This window comes from Ceratotherium simum, chromosome 15, assembly GCF_057802395.1.
Source record: "Ceratotherium simum simum isolate JZ-2026a chromosome 15, ASM5780239v1, whole genome shotgun sequence".
Lineage (NCBI taxonomy): Eukaryota > Metazoa > Chordata > Mammalia > Perissodactyla > Rhinocerotidae > Ceratotherium > Ceratotherium simum.
In genome coordinates, this window is record NC_141914.1 from 28404576 (window position 1) to 28425323 (window position 20748).

The 20748-nt window shown below is 32.3% G+C and overlaps 1 protein-coding gene across 15 annotated transcripts in view; it reads right to left on the reverse strand.

Annotated features, from left to right (window-relative positions):
* DLG1 (discs large MAGUK scaffold protein 1) overlaps positions 1 to 20748 on the reverse strand; it is a 283086-nt gene that overhangs the window by 13954 nt on the left and 248384 nt on the right. For 6 of the 15 annotated variants that reach the window (XM_087439816.1, XM_087439818.1, XM_087439817.1 and 3 more), the window contains 6 exons: positions 17150 to 17249; positions 9642 to 9683; positions 8894 to 8929; positions 7339 to 7389; positions 6341 to 6442; positions 5915 to 6087 (listed from right to left, as the gene is read on the reverse strand). In XM_087439816.1, coding sequence (XP_087295942.1) covers positions 5915 to 6087; positions 6341 to 6442; positions 7339 to 7389; positions 8894 to 8929; positions 9642 to 9683; positions 17150 to 17249 — 504 coding nt within the window. Of the gene's footprint in view, positions 1 to 5914; positions 6088 to 6340; positions 6443 to 7338; positions 7390 to 8893; positions 8930 to 9641; positions 9684 to 16208; positions 16243 to 17149; positions 17250 to 20748 lie in introns of all 15 variants that reach the window. The other 9 variants (XM_087439823.1, XM_087439821.1, XM_087439824.1 and 6 more) reach the window with 5 other exon arrangements.

Genomic DNA, 20748 nt, shown 5'->3' on the forward strand with positions numbered 1-20748 from the left:
ATTTTGCCAAAAAAGGGCATTAAAAAAAAAACCACCCTAAGCTACCATCTTGCCATAACTACCATTTCACAAAAGAATATATGATCAACAAGAAGGTAAAGAGCCTAGAATAAAGGAGAATCTTTAAGATTGAATAAATTTAAATTTATAAAACCTCACTACAACTACTCTATCCTATTTCTCATTTTATTGGGGACAGACAAAAACTCTATCACGAACTGGCATTGGCATCCAGTTCTGGATTTAAGACACTTTTCTGACATGCTTCAATTCACTGACAAAGGCCATTTAGGTTTTTAATAAAGATGAGCATTTCCATGTTAAATAGGGTTGCACTTATAATTTATCTAACAGATTTTATTATAACATATTTTAAATTAGGTACTCCCCCACAATGCATTTTGTAACCTAAGAAGTTGAGTCCACTTCAATGAATGATAATTTCAATTTAGTAGGAATATTTAAAATAAAAAATTTAATATTGTATAAATACTTCAAACATATAGAAAAGTAAATAGTAGACACACATGTACCCACCACCCACTTTTTACAGATATTAATATTTTACCTGATTGCTCAGAAATTAAAAAAAATTTACACTGAAACATTAATATTCTATCACATTTGCTTTATTTTATCCCTCTCTCTATATGTTCATAATAACGACAGAAAATGGCAGACATAATACTTCTTTACCTCCATTTCCTAAAAACAATGACATCTCCTACATAACCAGAGTATAATTTCAGTTGGCCATCTAATGTCCCTTACTGCAAATGAAAAAAAAAATCTCTTGGTCCAGGATCCAATCCGAGACAACACACTGCATTTAGTTGTGTCTTTAGTCTCTGTGAATCTGGCACAGTTTTCTAGTCTCTTTAACGATCTTGATATTTTTGAAGAGTAAAGAACATTTTTCCATAGAGTATGCCTCAACCTGGGTTTGCTTGATGTTTCCCATCAGAGGGCAGGTTACACGTTTTTGGCAGGAATACCACAGAAGTGATGTCGTATCCTTTTCAGTCCACCATATCAGGAAGCATATAATTCCTATTTGTCCCATTATTATTGATGTTAAATTTTTTTTTTTTTTTTTTAGATTTGCCCTGAGCTAACATCTGTTACCAATCTTCCTTTTTTTTTTTTTTTTCTCCCCAAAGCCCCAGCGGATGGTTGTATATCCTAGTTGTAAGTTCTTCTAGTTCTTCTCTGTGAGCTGCCACCACAGCATGGCAACTGACAGACAGGTGGTGTGGTTCTGAGACTAGGAAATGAACCCGGGCTGCCGAAGCGGTGAGAGCATCAAACTTTAGCCACTAAGCCATCAGGGCTGGCTCACTAGTGATGTTCATTTTGATCACTTGTTTAAGATTTTGTCTGCCAGGTCTCTCCACTGTAAGATTACTGTTTTTTCCTTTGTAAACTAATAAGTATTTTGGGGGAAGATACGTTGAGACTATGTAAATATTCTGTTTCTCATCAGATATTAATTCACTCATTAATTTTAGTATACACTGATGATTCTTGCCTGAAATAATTATTACCATGGTGGTTGTCAAGAGAGATTTCCTAATTTCATCATTCCTTCTACCTTTATTGGTAGGCCTTCTAATGTAAGGCAAAGCTTTCCTTCTATCCATTTATTTATGTATTCATATATTTATTTATACCATTATGGACTCTTCGATTCTTACTTTATTCTCTGTTATAATCAGTTATTATCATCATTTATTTTAATATTCAAATTATCCCAGACTTGGACACTGAGGGGCCCTACAAGCTGGCTTCTGTGTCTTTTTGACTAACTCCATCATTCTTTAAGCACTTCCATATTTTTCTGGCAGAGCAAAATGTTCTAGACTCATCTTGTACTTTCCCAGTCCCAGCCCTGAAATCAGCCATTTCTCCAAGGAGTTCTGGATCTTTTTAATGGAGAACAATACTTAGAAGCCAAGATCTAGGTATTAAATATTCTCATTGTTTACTGAGGGAGGGATCATCCTTTTTAGGCCTTCTTTGTGGACAGAGCAAAAAAATATATACATGTATATATATACACATCTCATTTCTACATCTATCTATATTAAGATGCATGGGTTTACATTTATATCTGTGATTCCAATACAATTATCACAAAGTTGATTCTACTCTCTCCCCTTTCTGTATTTCTAAAATCCCTTCTCTGACAGTAAGAAACCTGGCTCCCATTATTGTCAATATATTAATTTATTTGCTCAACTCTAGAATATACATTAAGGTAGTTTCAGAACTGTTATTAGCCCATATAACACTGAAAAACAAACCTACTAATTAGATTTCAATATTCGTTTATAGATCTTTTTGTCTTTAGCCTGTGTTCAAGGATTATTGGGATTAAGACTTCTTCTCTCCCTTTCCCTCTTCCATGCAGTGATTTATCTGAAATACCGTTTGATTAATTTAGTTTCTTTGTATATCGTTTTGCTTTTCCCTCATCTTCCCTTGATTTTATTTTTCTGAATATATAAAATGTTAACATAATTCTAAAAGTCAAAATTATACAAAAAGGTATATGTGGAGAAATGTCTCCGTCCATCCCTTCTACCTCATTCCCAATCTCTCATCCTTTCTACTCACTTCCTCTGTAGGTAGCTGATCTCATTAGCTTCTGACTTATCATTTTTATATCTTATTTTCGTGTGAATTCTGTATTCATATCTTCTATTTTTCTATTAGATTTTTGGTCTCTATTTCCTTAATTTTTAAGAGTTCTTTATGTATTGGAATATCAGCCCTTTGCTTGCAAATTTTTTCTCTGTCAGTTGTTTTTTGACCTTGGTAATTGTGTTTTTCCAATAGTTTGGAAAAAGTTTTTTGGCCAAGCAAGTCTTTTTATTTTTATGTGGTAAAATTTATCAGTCTTTTATTGCATCTGAATTTTGAGTTATGGTAAAAAAATCTTCCCTATGCCCAGGTAATATTTTCTTCTGTCAACTGTATTAGAGCCAATTTTTAGGTATGGTGTGACATATGGTTCTAATTTATCTTTTTTCCAGTTGTGTCAGCACTATTTATTAAAAGCCCCAGTGATTTGAGATTGCACCTTTGTCATAAATTATATTTTCATTCACTCTTTTCCATTCTACTGGTCTGTTTGTCTATTCTAGTGCCAGTACACACTGTTTTAATTAAGAAGACTTTATAGGATGCTTTAATATCTGAGAGGGCTAGAATCCCTTGTAGCTTTTCTTTTTGTGTTGTCCTGGCTTCTCATATGACCTTCAATTTGACTTGTCTAGCCATTAAAAAGCTGGTGGTATTTTTACTGGGGTTGTGTTCATATATAAATTAGCTTAGAGAGAACTGACAGCTTTACAGTATTCAGTTGTTGTAGCTAAGAACAAGGGATGTCTTTCTGGTTGTTCAAGTCTAATATTCTGTCTTTCAGGAGTGTCTCACAGAATTCCTGATATAAGTGTGCATATTATTAAGTTCACTATTTTATATTCTACTTCTTATATTATAAATGGAGTTTTCTCTATTATCTTCTAACTGGTTATTGTTCATGTAAATGAAGGCTATTAATTTCTGCATATTAATTTTATATACTGCTACCTTACTCTCATTTTTTTTAAGAATTTTTTTTTTAATTCCCCCCCCCGCCAAAAGCCCCAGTAGATAGTTGTATGTCACAGCTGCACAGCCTTCTAGTTGCTGTATGTGGGAGGTGGCCTCAGCATGGCCGGAGAAGCAGTGCGTCTGTGCGCACCCGGGATCCGAACCCGGGCCGCCAGCAGCGGAGCGCGTGCACTTAACCGCTAAGCCATGGGGCCGGCCCCTTACTCTCATTTTTTGTCTTTCATTTTTGTCTTTAATTTTATAATTAATTTATAATTTATTTTACAAAATAAATTTAATAATAGATTTTGTACGGTTTCCCAGGTATACCATATTATCTAAAAAGAGAGAGAGTTCTACTTTTCCAATTCTTATGCCTCTAACTGATTTCTCTTGTCTAATAGCATTGACTTATACCTAGAGTACCATGTTAGACAGTAATGGAGATAATGGACATCCTTGTCTTGTTCCTCATCATAATGGAATTGCCTTGTGTTTCTCTTATTAAAGATTTAAAACTAATGTCTATTCACCCATTCATCCATCCATCTCAATCTCTCTCTTCTTTTCTTTTTTAAAAGTAACACCAATCTCTATATTTTTGCACCCCCAGGAAATGCCCCCGCATTGACTTCTACCAAAAGCTTTTTCAGCATCTACGGATATATGATTTTTCTCTTTAGATCTGTTTTTTTTTTTTTAGATTTTTATTTATTTATTTTTTCCCCCCAAAGCCCCAGTAGATAGTTGTATGTCATAACTGCACACCCTTCTAGTTGCTGTAAGTGGGACGCGGCCTCAGCATGGCCGGAGAAGCGGTGTGTCGGTGCGCGCCCGGGATCTGAACCCGGGCCACCAGCAGCGGAGCACGCGCACTTAACGGCTAAGCCACAGGGCCGGCCCTCTTTAGATCTGTTAATGTTATAGATTACATTAATGGACTTCCTAACAATGAGTTGACTTTAAATTTCTTTAATCCCAATTTGTCATGGTGTATTATTTTTACAATGTGGTTTTGGATTCTGTTTACTAAAATATTTAACACTTTTGCATTAATATTTATAAGTGATATTGGTCTATGATTTTTCCTGTCTTCATCAGGTTTAGATATCAATATTAAACTTGCTTCAGAAAAAGAATGTTCTTGAATAGTTTATGGAACTTTAGGACAATTTAACCTCTGAAGATCTGGTAAAATTCCCCTGTGAAGCCACCTGGGCCTGTTGCTTTTTGTGGGGTAGTTCCTTGAAAACTTGCTCTATGTCTTCTAAAGATTTCTTTAGAAGAAATCTTTCTATCTCTAACAGGTCAGTTTTGGTAAATTATATTTTTCCAGGAAATTAACCATCTTCACGTGTGAAACTCTACTTAGATACAAAGAAGCAAAATTTCTGAGTCATAGGATATGTGCATTTATTAGGCATTGCCAAACTGTTCTCAAAAGAAGTTCTATAAAAAAAACTCTATCCCTGCTAACGATATCTGACATTTCCTATTCTCCCAAATTCTTGCCATCATTGGACATTCCCATTTTTTCTGTTTTTAAAACTAATCAGAATTAACCAAACCTCTTATAGAAAAAGTAGCATTTACAGATGGAAAACTGAGATGCTGAATTACTGCTTTAGGTTTTGTAGTCATTTCATGACTGAGTCTTAAAACTACTAGTTTTGAAGGTATATAATTTACTTTGCAGGCCCAAAGAGTGATTTAAGCACAGCAGAACGTCTGGGGTACGTTGCTTTGGCTTCACCATAAAACTGCTTTAACCCAATGTCAATATATCATCATCCTACTCTGAAGGATGACTTCAGAAAATCTGTTGCTGTTACAGTGTTGCTGAGTATTTTTTACACTGTCTTTTATTAAATATTAAATTTCAGGAGAAATTTTTGTCTAGTCTCAGTATGAGAAGCAATTACACTTATTCTGAATATCTGGTTCATTTTTATTAATGGACATTGCTGATCTTAGCTCTTTAATTATGCCAGATGTTAGAAAGCTAGGGCTAAACACCAGGTCTACCTCTAGCAAATGTACAGGATCTTAAAATAACAACCTCCCCTCTCAGAGAGATTTGTATTCTCATTTTCTTTGTTGATCTTCTTTATCTACTTTATCTTGTATATATATTTCTAAGCCACCCAAAATTAAATATTTAGTTGAATGAATTCATAACATTAAAGTAATTATGCTACAACATGTATCCTATATTTTTTCAAAAATATGAATTTAAAGTTTCTATCCCATCATTCTTTCATACCGTCAAAGGGATATCTGATTAGAAACTACATTCTAGGATCACGCCAATGCTTACCTTTTCGGCTACTTCTCGCACAGACTGAACGCTTGTCCCGTACAGATGGCTGTTGTACTGGCCAGCTTCAATGAATTTATGTTCCTGGATGTCTTTCTCCATCTGCTCTCTTGAAGTCACAAAATGATAATCTCTTCCATCTACCTCATAATCTCGTTTTGGTCTAGTTGTATCTTTAATAGAAAAGAACTTGAAGTGTTGAGTATTAAAAAACATAACAAATCCATTTTCTACTTAAATAACTGTTTTGTAAAATTCGACACAATACAGATTAATTTAAATTTGAAACTGGACAATAATATGGACTAGAAGAATAACTGATAAAATAACAGTATAAACCATTAAAAAATGGTAACATTTAGTTTTACCATCACAGTGACAAAATGTTAAGAACAATATTTAAGAATTTTTATGTGAGTTACTCACGAGGAACACATGATCCAAATTTGTCAGGAAATTCTGAGATCAAGTCATCATTTATTCTGTCTTTCATAGGTCCCAATATGATCACTGGTCGAGTATAATTAACTACAAAGATAAACTGCATGTTAAAAAGAAAAACACTCAACAAACATTAATGTATTTTATTTCAACAGAGAACAAAAGTTGCCTTAACTGTTATGAAGAATTTTTTTTTTCTTTCTCCAGCAATGATGCCTAACTTGCTAGTTTATAAACTTTTAATAAGATCTTAAACTTAAGTCAATCTCCTGTTGGAAGTCATACACTTAATAATTCAACTATGTTAATCAGCATTTTAGCAGATGTTTCTACACATTGCTAACATCATCTCATCATAAATGAGAAAACACAGTACAGTGTTTTACTGATCCTTTTTGAAGTAGAAATTGTATGGAAGCAGATCAAAGAAAGGCAAAGAAACTGGGTATAAGAAGTGATATAATCACAGTAGTGATCTAGAAAGATGATTTAATAGAAGTGTATACACTGAATTGTAAGGGATCATGCTGGAAGCAGGGAGACTGGCAGTGAGAAATCAGAATTAACATTGTGGTAGAAGGGATGAAAAGGAGGTTATAAATAAAAAAGATATGTTAGAAGAATAAATAGGGCCTAGAAACTGATTGGACAAGGAAGATGAGGAACAGAAAAAGATCAAAGATGCTTCCAAGATTTTGAACAAGGGTCACTGGAAGGATAGTGATACTATTATGAACAGTTGAAAGAACTTGCTTAGGAAAAAAACCAATATAAAATGACTAGATTCTAATATACTGTAGGCTAAACCATGTTTCATAAAATACATATAGCAAATTTCTACATATATACATATAGTAAAAAAAATAAAAATATAGTAAAATTGTAGTATGACAATTTTTTTTGAGGTATAAGTTAGTCCTATATTCCAAATTAAGAAGTATATTTTTCTAGAAGACTGTAAAACATCAACAAGTTTCACAAACCTTCTTGCTGATTCACTGGTTCATAAGATAAGACATATTCTTCTTGACCACCTATTAGAAAGTTAAAATACAGATGAGCAAATCTACAAAGATAACTAATGCTAATTTAATTCTTCACACATAACATTTAAATTACTAAGACTTTCCTGAGAAAATAACAAAGATGCAGAAAAAGGCAATTTATAAATTATTTATGGCAAGATTTAGTAAAAAAAAAAAAAAGGGGGGGGCAAATTATAAAGTCATAAAGATAAGTTTGATAAATGTAAAAACAAAATACATGTGCTATTTAATACCTATTCTTCTGTTATTCTGTGTTTTACAGATTATCATTAGATCTATTTAAAATCTTCATTTGTGATAGCAAGTATGTGCTATTAACTTTTTATTTAGAATTAAGAACTATTAAATTTTTTAAAGATTAATACTTTAATGAGCAATTCTACATATATGCAATATTAAGTAATTTATTACTATTAAGAATATGCTGCTTTTTTGGTCCCACCAGGTATAATATTTAATAGAATATATATATATATATTTTATAATTACAACTATCTTACAATAAAAAATTTTTAATGCAAAAGTAAAACTATTGTGACTATTTCACTGATAAAAAATTCACTGATTATTCTAATAATTCAATTATTCAATTTTTAAAAAATAACATTTAAAGTGCGCTAAAAAAAACTTTAGATAAAACTAATTTCTTCCCTACCAACAAAATGAATCACACAGGTAGTAAAGGAGATAAAATACATTTTGCTTTGATCTTAAAAGCTCTTCAGAAGTTAAATCCTCTAAGATTAAATTAGAGGTTTAGAGTTTAACAATATCCTAAATTAAGAAGTCCACACACTATATCTTGACTCAATGAAAAGAACTAAAAAAGGGTTAAAAATTTCAGGAATTCTTAACACAAATATACACACACGCGCACACACACACACACACACAGAGAAATGTGTAGAAAACATACTAGGAAGGCCTGTTAAGTAGTTCAATGAATGAAATCAATATTAGATAATGTGTTTGAAGATCCTTGATTATCAAGATTCTATAACAACCTTTTCACTAAACCTGTCATTGGTTTATATGATATGTATGCAGCTGTAGATCTTTTAAATTCACATATTAGCATAAATATTCTTTCCTGCTTAAAAAGTGTATTTCGCTGTTTTCAAGTTTATCATAACATACAAAATGTATATTTATAAGCTACTTTTTAAAGTTCTGTAGGTAAAATAAGGTTTACATATTAGCAAAAACATGCAATTTGAATATTCCACACCTAATAATTCGTGCAAATGGTGAGACAGACAGTATATACTTTCATTACCTCTTTTTAGTCTAGAAAGCTCAACTACTCTATGGTGAGCTCTCATTATAAGTTAATAAAATGCCAAAATACAAGAAATCACATTCTTACACTAAAGAAAGAAAATCAGTAAGTAACTATTATGCAGAAAAAATAACAACTAATCAAATAAATGAGGGTTAAAAGTATATATTGTCAACATGAAAAATATTAGAGACTGATATTAACAGGATGGACCTTTTGAGCAGCCATACTCATCTGTAATCAAGATTACTTTCATATTAGACAGCAGTAAAAAAAAAAAAAAAAAAAGAGTTAGAAAAGCAATGTTCATTTTTAAGGTGCTACAACTGATAATATTCACTCACTCTCCCCTCTTCCCATGCCCAAATCTGTTTAAAAACTTCACATGCTTGTAGAATTCACTTAATATATACCAAGAATATAACACAAGACACCAAAAAGAAATCAGTATTACTGTTTAAGCAACTGTTGAAAATTTTTCCTTCATCATTTCTTATGTTCACCAAAAGCTGGTGATAAACAATAACTTGTTGTTAGACAAGTATTGGCGACACAGAATAAAAAAAGAAATAAAGCTAATTATAATTTAGCATTACTGAAAAATATTTTAATGCTCATGTAAAAAACAGAATTACTAAAGAAAATGGCAATAAGTTTACCTCTCATTAACTAGATATTTACTTCTTACCAAAGATACACACACACACACACACATACTGTGTACACAAATAGCACTGCTTGTAAAAAGGATTTTAGTATTTTATTAAAATTTTGGAAATTAACTTCTGTACATATAGCCTGATTTTATTTTTCAAGTACAGAATTTTACTTGGCTCTCCTGATTTTAAAACATTAAGCATGTAATTTTCAGTTTTTAGAAAACATCACTAAGAGAAAAAAACCCCAAAGGATATATATATTACTTGAGATTACAAAAGAACAAGTAACTTAAAACACTTACGGTAACTACTTTCACTATCGCTGGCATTAGAAGTTACATGCTCTGAAATTGCAAGACAATGGAAATAAAGAAAATACAGTATCATGAGTTTAAAATTATCAAAATAAACACTAGGTGACATTACAAAATGTTGAGATATAAAGCACACATACCTGAAGAATTTTTAAAAAGTATTTTTGATTTTCTTTGAAAATTTTAATTTTTTCAAATAAATATGAATTAGCAAGGAAAAAAACTCTGCAATTAAGGACAATACTTCATTTTTGTACAACACAGTTTATGATCAAAATCTATATTACAAATAGCAAGTAGAATATGACAAAGAGGGCAAAGTGATTCTAATTAGTCCAACTGTAGACACAAAACCCAAAAAGAGAAAATGTGGGTGGCACCATTTAATTTAGTTTATGAAGCAGTACTGACTAACAAAGGAGACAAATTATTTGAGCAAATGGATGCTCATTTTAATGAAAGGATGTCTTAAAAAGAAATGATCTTGCTTTTAGTTCAGCTTCTTTCTTGTTCCTGAAATGAAAATCTGTTTCCGAGATCATACAGTTAGAGCATATTAGATGTCATAGATTCAGATGCTTCAAAAAAAGTCAAATGGAAGGGAACCCTAGAAGGTGGGAGTGTATTTTAAAATAGACTATTTCTGAGAAACTGGGCTTTGATAAGACTGACAATGGCTGCTTTGCAAACCAAAAAAGGTAAAGCAAATACACCACGTCGCAAATTGCCTGGCTCCCCTTGAAAGTGACCCCCTTCATAACTTGACAGTTCAGTAAACACCAGGCACTCTTCTCACGTAAATGTAAGCTCAGGCATTCTTTCAATAAATGCCTCCTTGGAATAAAAAAAAAAAAGTAATTTTATTTATAAAAACTAAAAAACAAAATTTTCCACAGGAGAGAGGGAAACTAAATTTCTTATGTCAGTCAAAGGAAAAAACATTTTTTAAAGGATAAGGAAAAAGTGAGAGGAGAAGTATCCGCTGTACTATAGCACCCAGAGCCTCCTGAAATCAAGGAGCACTGCTGAAAAGGCCAGAGAATGGCAGAGCGTCACATTTCAAATAAAGATAATGGTTCTTGAATTGCTGTCATAGTGAAAAATAAGTCTGTTATTCTAACCAGCAAAGACAAGATATAAGTACCTTAATCATGATCATGTATATTTTAAATAAAGCAGGGACATAAAAATTATAAATAAGATTGAATAATATATGACAAGCACATGTAAAATGGTGGGTTTTTAAGTGTATGTTTAATAATTTCTTCCCGTTACCAAATGAACTTCAAAACAATCATTTAAAATTATTGTATAATATTCTGTTGGATTGATAAGTCACGATTTACCTTCTACCTATTATTTAAACGTTTCAGTTTGCTTTAAATTGTTTTTCACAAACACCAACACTTATCAATGCCTTAATTTATATAGCTTTTTACCTTTTGTCCTATTTCCTTAAAATTCATTCCCAGAAGTAGGAATGCTACATTAAAAAAAAAAGTTCTTAAATTTACATTAGGATTAGTGTTACACTCTGCAATCTCGAATATGTAAAAGAAAGAAACAGTTAACTGCAATGGAGTGAGCGGAGGGAGAGATTAAGTGGGAGGATAAATGAAACAAAATTAACCATGAGCTGACAATTACAGAAGCTGGGTAAATGAATAGTGTGAGGTTTATTTTACTATTCTTCTACTATTGAATATGTCTGACATATTATATAATAAAAATTTAAAGTTATTACAATCTCTTTTCTACCTTTTCTGAGGATTTCTCCTACTCGTCTAGAGTTCTCTAAGATTACCAATAGCTATTAAGCAATCAAATTCTTCAAGTTCTTTCAGAATCCTTTTACATAACTCCTCTACAATAAAATCTAGCTACTCGAAATATGGCCCTTGGAATACCATCATCATCGTTGCTTAGGAGCTTATTAGAAAGGTAAAATGTTTTTTTCCTGATAATTAAAAATAATCTTTTTTAAGGCACTTTATCAAAGAAGATATTCAAATATCCAATAAACATGCAAAAAGGTGTTCAAGTTTATTACTTATCAGGGAAATGCAAATTAAAACCACAACGGGTGTGATGGATGTTGACCTATTGTGGTGATCATTTCACAATATATGCATATATCGAATCATTATGTTGTACACCTGAAACTAATACAATATTATATGTCCTTCTATCTCAATAAAAAAAAAATAAAGCATCTCCTCGTCATATTAAAAAAAAAACACAACGGGTAACTCTACCACCCACCAGAATGGCTGAAAAGAAAAACAAAACAAAACAAAACAGACATGCCAAGCATAGAGAAGAACATGTAGCAACTGGAACTCATATACTACTGGGGGTGGGTGGGAGTGGGTAAACTGGTACGATCACTTTGGAAAACTACTTGGTAGTACATACTGAAGCTGAACATATGTATATATCTATGACCCAGCAATTCCTCTCCTAGGTATTTCCCCCAAAAGAAAGGCATATTATGTTCACCAAAAGACATGTACAAGAATGTTCAAAGCAACACTATTCAAAATAGCTCTAAATATATATGTTTATTTACAAATTTGAGACAATATGTGCAGTTTCATATTTTACTTTTTTCACTTACATTGTGAGTGATCATTTTTCCATGTCATTATGTTTTACTATGATTTTCAATGCTTACATAATATTACAAAGCATGAATAAATCATACTTCATTAACCACTTTGCAACTGTAAGACATTTTAGGATGGCTTCAACTTTTTTTTTTGGCTATAATTTCTAAATAACATAAACATCCTGATATATAAACCATTATCTCCATCTCTGGTTACATCCTTAGGATAAATTCCTTGAAGAGGAATTAGTAGGTCAAAAGATGTGCTTTTCCAGAAAGGCTGTATGAATTTACACTCCCAATAGTAATATGTTAAAAGTAGGCATTCCACAGAACCCTCTCCATCACTGGGTTCTCCTTTAAAAGAAAAGTCTGCCAAGGTGACGGGTAAAACATAACATTTTGTTTATTGATTACTAGCGACATTAAGCGTTTTTATATGCTTATTTCATTTATCTTTTCAATACTCTTCTCATGTCCTCTGTCTAGTTTTCCAATGAACAGTTAGTCTGTTTCTTATCAATCTGTTAGAAATTTATAGTGTAAGGATATTATCCCTTTGACATATCTGGTATAAATATATTTTTCAAGTTTTTATTATTATTTTGTTTATGATGTTTGATGACCACACCATTTCAAATCTCTCTCATCAAGTCTCACCTTTCTAATCAAACATTTCTTCCTGAGAATGTATCATGTCTTTCCTCTTTGTTTTCCCTAAGTTTTACACATCATCAACCTCAAGCAATACTACTACTCTTACACTTATTCTTGACACAAATAAAAATAAGTCTGGTTTTGGCATCTAAGAGCTCTGCACAACTCTGCTTAAATAAGTCTTTAAGATGAGAAGAAAGAAAGAGATACGTAATGGGAAGCCTATGTGCCTAACTGAGGAAGTTTTTGAGGTGTTCTACAAAACAGAAAGCTATAAAATTGAGCTGCACACAAAAAACAGGTACAAACCTTGTCTGAAATTGTATGTCATGATTTTACTTCTGAGCACCTTATATAGCCCCTTCTGAACTATATTTCCTTTTAGTCTCTGTCAAAGGAATCTTACCCAGATTTTTTTCTCCTGAACTTTTCCAAAATTGCCTTCTTAAAGCATAAAACCTGCACAGGTTTCTATTTCTAGCTTTTCAAAAGCTATGATGATTTAGTTGCATTTTCCACATTTCCATTATACTCTAGTTCTGTTAGTCCAAATTAGGTTTGGAAAGGCAATTTCTCTCATTGTTTCCTTTACTGTCAACAGGGTAAATCAATAATTTATCTGATTTTCTTCTTTGTAGAATCATTGAAGTCACGTTTACGAAAAGATTCTAGGATATCACTTTTGTTTCTCTCTCTGCTCTTCAATTAAATACCCTAGTTTTTCATAGGCTGTGTAAAATTACATGTAGACACACATCTTTCTTGATGTTCACTGCTATTCCCCATCTCTTCAACAGGCTTGTTTCTCTAGAATAATTTATCCTTCATGAGTCCTTTTTCAATAAAGCTTGATGAATACCAATATGAGCTCACATTTCTTTTCTTTTTTTTTATTATTATTTATTTATTTTTTTCCCCCAAAGCCCCAGTAGACAGTTGTATGTCATAGTTGCACATCCTTCTAGTTGCTGTATGTGGGACGCGGCCTCACCATGGCCAGAGAAGCGGTGCGTCGGTGCGTGCCCAGGATCCGAACCCGGGCCGCCAGCAGCGAGCGTGTGCACTTAACCGCTAAGCCACGGAGCCGGCCCGGTCACATTTATTTTCTTACATTAAAATCTCACAGGATTTTGCTTAGTTTATCCCTTGTATTTTGAATTTTAGAATATAGATAACTGATGCCACAAATAATGTCCTTGACCCACTCTTCTTTCCAGTATTTTCTTTTTTTTTTTTTTTAAAGATTTTATTTATTTTTTCCCCCCAAAGCCCCGGTAGATAGTTGTACGTCACAGCTGCACATCCTTCTAGTTGCTGTATGTGGGACTCGGCCTCAGGATGGACGGAGAAGTGGTGCCTCGGTGCACGCCCGGGATCCGAACCCCGGCCACCAGCATCGGAGCGCACGCACTTAACCACCAAGCCACAGGGCCGGCCCCTCCAGTATTTTCTATTGTATAATAATGGGTACTTTGTCAACTGCTAGTGATCTGTTTTATGTGATAACCTTCATCATATCCAGTTTTAGAATTTTAATAATATTTTTCTGTGTCCCTCAACATTTAAAAAAAAAATCTTCTTGATTTGATCATAAGTTACCAGATGCATAAATTCTTTCAGTTCCTGTGAGATGAAGCACAGAAACCTATCAGTCAAGGGATCTTAAGTCACTATCCAAAAAATTAAATCCTGTCCTAAATGACATTGTCTGATAATCAGTTACCATTTTTCATTTGTCTCTCTTCCTAAGTCCCAATCCTCAATTAAAATGAGAGATGAAAATATGATGTGGTTAAGATGTAATGACCATCTATCATAACAATATCAATATGGGAACCAAATTCTTCATTTAGTTACTTTTTCAATGAGTTTTCCATAGGTCTGATGACTCAACAGGTAAAAACCTTGGGTCCATTTGCTGATCCATACCATCTATAAAATGTTATCATTCTCAAAATAAATTCTATAGCATTAAGATTCTGGAAATATTTTCCAGTTTTGAATATTTTTATTGATAATTTTTCCCAAAGGTAAGAGATTAAAAAAGGATGCCATTAGTGATAGTAAATTTGTAGCTCTTGCCAAATCCTAAAAAGGTACATGCAAAAATAACAAAGTGTGTCTAACAGAAATAATTACATATAAAGCATACTGCCTTCAATCTAATACAAACCATTAATCGTTAAGGTTGAAATAAAAGTACTTATAGTTTAGAATAAAATTCCAGTATAAAGTTAGCATAAATCAGGAAAAAAAATCTGCTTTGAAATTTAATGTTTATTAATGTCGATCTTAGAAAGTTACAAGATACTGGCAATATCTTTAATGATCAATGAATTATAAACAAATAAGTTTTCAAAATGTTTAATAATCCAAATGGAAAGAACTACCTAGAAAAAAACTTTAGCGTGAAAGCTTACTTCTATGAGTCACTGTCATCTAAAATAACTTAATAATATTTGGTAAAATCTCACATTTAATCAATTTGAAAACACCCAAATTTAAAATTTTGTTTGGTAAAATGACTTCTTGTTTCATTCATTCATTCCACTATTTACTGTATGACTCTTATGTATTAAACTCTGTACCAAGCTTTATATGAAGATTAAATACCAGCTAGAAAATTAAACAAGAACAAAGCAACAAAAAAAAAACACACACCAAAAACAGACAACATCTTGGTTAAAGGAAAAACAAAGGATAAAACAAAGGATAAACTTATAATTCTTTTCATAACCTACAACCTCTGTAAAAAAGAGATATACAATTTTCTCCCTACACACACTGTTACTTGAACTTGAGGTCCATAATTCTTCTCTAATATTTAAGATCCATTGTGTTTTACAGTTTCAAATTATAGCAATTTTTCTAACACAAAATAAATTTTAACTTGTTTTAACAAAAAAAGCAGGGATATAAAACTGCAAGGAAGATTATTTTCTACATTCTAATAATGAGGGCAGGCAGTCTATTTAAAAAAATTTAAAGTCTTTATATTTAAAAAATCCCTAGCAAAAGTAACTGCCATAAAAATTACAAAAAGGCAAATGTAATCATGAGCAGAGTTTTTCAAATGATATGTGAAAAATGGAGCATTAGAAAAACAAAAGGTGTATATTACAGAAATAAAAATCCCAAGCATATTATTAATATGAAAACTCTAAAAGCAATCTAAATCATACACCTCCTCAGGCCAGAAGGGCACTACCATGAATCTCAAAAGGTATCTGAAAAAGGTAGGTTTGTAGATGGAGGTTAAAAAATAACTTGGGAGTATTTTGATCACTTACTCAGGCCTTTTGATCCCATGTCGTCAGGGATCTCCTGTAGAGAGTAGTTCCCAGAGAGCAAGCAATAAAAAGATAATCAAAGAAAATAGTTGTCAGTAATGCATAAAATTGGTGCTACAATAAGAGACAGTTCCAAGACCATTACAGGTATACATATCTTACAGAGCAGTTTTGTAGATTTCTGAAAGTTCAAAATAAACTAGCAGCTAAATGTAACCTACAAAAAGAATGAAAGTTCTACCTTAGAGGCTGATTAGGGTAAAGAAGCAAAATTTGAGACTATTTTTTGCTATTTTAAAAGTAAAATTCAGATTGTCTACATATACAGACAGCCATGTGCCACAAAATGACGTTTTAGTCAATGACAAGTCACATATACAACAGTGGTCCAATAAGATTAGTACCATATAGTCTAGGTGTGTAGCAGGCTACACTATCCAGGTTTGTGTGAGTACACCCTATGATGTTCTCACAACAAAATCACCTAGCGACATATTTCTCTAACGTATCTCCATCGTTAAGTGATGCACGGCTTTTAACGAAGAAATAGGATAAAATGAAATGATTCCAGAAGATCTACTATCAAAGACTGGCAATGCTATGCACAGAAATCACTAAGTAGCTTCTCAGGTATCCATATTTTTCCTTTAAAATATTCTTTGAGAGTACATTAAGTGTTTCTTATAAGAACCTTTACGTCAAATAATTCTATTTTAATATATAGCTTAAGAATACTGTTTACTTTAAATCAAAAATACCTATGGTGCCAGAAAAAGTTAAGGTTGGTATACAAATTAATTTATGCCTGTTAAATTGCCCCTGGTTAAGACAATTAGTAACCTGTTGCAGCTCTTGAAACTGTCTCCATGGTAACAACCAACTGCAGGGCAGTAGGTCCCTCTACGTTTATTTTCAGTTGACCACTGGATCCACATACTTACGGTCAGCATCACTTGTTTCCTGCTCACTCTGGTCCTTGTTCTTGTAGAAGGGGAATTTTCGGGAAAAGAGGTTCTTTTTACGCTTGTCATTGAATGACTGCTGAAGAAGAGAAGGAGGGGCAAAACAAAGGGATGTCTACTGTCTGTGTGTACAAAGGCCCAGCCTAGTAGCTCTGTGGAAGCTGACTCTTGTGACCACAGTGTGCAGTTTGTATATGAATTTTACTTTAATCACATATAAAGTGAATTTCTAATTTTGTATTAACTCCTCTAACATTTTACAACTGAAAATACTGAAAAATTTAAAGAATTCAGTAATATCTAAAAATAAGGAATAAGCGCTACTTGATAAAAAGAAGGAAGAGTAAATCAGATTAGCTACTACTACAGTACAAACCAAGCTAACATCTGTTCATATCGATCACTATTTTTCTAGATTTCCAAGTACTAGGTGCTCTACAGCAAAAGTCATTTTAAACGTTACTCTAGCTATTCAAATATTTTTTATGCATTAGGTAATAATCTTCATTTTCCTTTGGTTTGAGCACATTTTTTCTCTTTTTCTTTCTCTGTGTGTGGCTCCAAAGAACTAACAAAAAAGCCACTACTAAAAAGAAAACCAAAACGATTAAGAGAGTGGCTAGAGCTGAATATTTAAAAACAAACAAACAAAAATCTTATTTTTTTTGGAAGAGAAAAAAGGCAACTAAATGCTTATGGCATGAATCAGAAAATGGCAAAAAACCAAGATGGGTCCATCAAGCACATAGAATCCTGCAAAAGATTTATCAATGCTATTTAACCAAGGAAGCAGAGTCAGAACTCTCCCGGCCAACTTGAATGCTATTACAACTGATTTATTTGTCTTTAAGCTTTACCATACTTATCTATTTTAAAAAGTATATATTCAAAAATAGAACAAGATTCAGTCCATTGGGACCATGTCCTGAACAGGGAATAAAAAGTTTGGTGCCCATAAAAGCCAAAAAGGGCAATTAATTTACATAATTGCTGTGATGTTTATACATAATTATGTTTATACATAATTGCTATCAGGGAGTTGCACAGCTGATTTGATGTCCTTATTGCACAGATGTTGGAAACAAGTTTCTCCCCTTTTTGAATGTCCCATTTGTGCATTCATAGATTTAAAAGCATGTTGCCAGGGCCGGCACAGTGGCTTAGCGGTTAAGTTTGAGCGCTCCACTTCGCTGGGCCAGGATTTGCGGGTTCGGAACCCACGTGCCAACTTCCACACCACTCATCAAGCCATGCTGTGGTGGCATCTCACATGCAAAAATGGAGGAAGAAGGGCACAGATGTTAGCTCACAGCTGACCTTCCTCAGCAAAAAGAGGAGGATTGGCAACGGATGTTAGCTCAGGGCCAATCTTCCCTACCAAAAAAACAAACAAACAAACAAAAAAGCATGTAGCACAAAGAAAAATGAGGCTATGAAAGAGGAATAGTTTCTTTTGTAATTTCTGTCACAGGCATCCATGTCTTGAAGAAAATGGCTTTACCTACCAGCAATACTAGAAGTTGTTGTTATTATTTTTTGAAGCAGCAACAACATAAAAGATAGAAATTTTGTTGTGATTTTTCTTGAGTTTATCTACATCATAAGATGCTTCTGATGTGGATAAACGTCATTTTGCAGTATATCAACACCAGGCAGTATGTTTTTCGCATGCCTATATTTTTAAGTAAGTGATGCCAGGTGATTAAGGTGCTGAAGTAGATTAAAGTGACTTTTAGCTCAAATTCTATTACTTGAAAGGATTTATTTTGGTAAGAATCTTTACAAAAACAAGATTAAATTTTAATTTTTACCTTTTCATATCAATATTTCAGGATTAACATATTCATAGTTATTAGTCAAGTAGACTGCCTTGATTTCAATCTTAAAATCTGAAGGCTGTAATAACTCTAAGCAGAAGTTAAAAATTAAGTTGATGAGAAAAAAATATTGTGGTAAAATCTGGGTTTATAATTATTTTATAAACTGTCAAGTAGCATTATTTGAATAAAAATCTTTGCTTGAATTCAGTTTCAATAGAGAAAAAATTTATGGTAATCTAATTTAGGGAAGGACTAAATCTTTTTGTTTATGACAATCACTGGTTTTGAATTTAGTAATAATTTTTATGATATCTGATAAAACCGATATGTTTTTAACAAAAGGTTATTTACCCCTCTTACTGCATATTTAGTGGTCAGAGTCAGTTTCACAGCAAACAACCAAAAGAAACATGAAGTTTAAAATGTTTTAATTTTTGATATCTTTGCAGTTAGCCAAAATGAGATATCATAAAGATATCATAATATAGGACAGAAAGAAATGCTTGTTAGTTAAGAAATGTATTAATTGTATTACATTTAACATCCTCCAGGTGAAGAATTTATTAAAAGTGAAAATAGCACAAGCAAACAAGACTAAAATGTGTAAGGAAAACATATGAAGAAACATATTACCCTCCAGTTTCTCTATATTTTCAATACTATATACTCTGTTTAATTACTTATTGTTATTAATGCTATACTGCAAGAGAGACAGAGTATAATAAATATAAGAACTGATAAAATATCACAAATTCATGATACATATATTAAATATCTAAATATATAATTTCCATATGTAGTATTTCAAAATAGCTAAATGAATGTTAAAAATGTTACTGAGAAACTGAAATGTTTTAAGTCTGTAGTGGGAATAAAGTCCATAAACCACCACATAAGGAAAGGAAAGGAAGGACTTAGAATGGGAAATGGTATTACACAAAGAAATGCAGTTCTGTATCAATGGCAAGCGTATTTTTACCCCACTCAGTATCATGCATACTTTTGGTGCTGTGTTAGAACACAGTGACTGTGTGTAAAGTTGGTTACAGTCAACAAACAAGACTAAGATTGAAATATGTCGTTAATTCAGTTAACATCTTACAGTATGAAAGAAAAGTTACAACATGCAGCCTCTTTTTCAATACACTGACAGTGCATTTTACTAAATTATTTTTAAAGACATATATAAAACAAACACAAAAAGCACTGTATATATTTCAAATCTTGAGCATTTACTTGGGATTTTTTTTTCCTCCGAAAAATTTCTATTTTAAATATTGCTTCAGATCACACTATATAATTTTGAATTTTCTGAAAGCTACCAGTTAATTTCAAAGGAATTTATTATTTCTAAAGTAATTGAATACATTACACAATTTACTCAGACTTAATTTCTTTGATCAAGCCTATTTCTTATCTTTTAAATTTTAAAGCTTGAAGTTTGAGTGCTTAGCGATAATGTACAGAAAGTAGGGTTAATTTATTTGCTGAGTTAACTTTCCACATTCATTTGAAATATGATCAAAAGATGTATACAACTTTTGCTTTAGATTAAAATAAAAAACCAAAACATAAAACATTGCTACAAACAGTATTTCAACACAACATGTGTTGAGTTCTTTCTTCACACTTATTGCTAGAATATTCCATTGCAGTAATTACACACCTACTACAGGATGAAGCCTTTAATATCTTTTTCATCTACTGATATCCCTTAGATTCAAGCAGGACTTAAAGTAAATGAAAACAAAAACATGT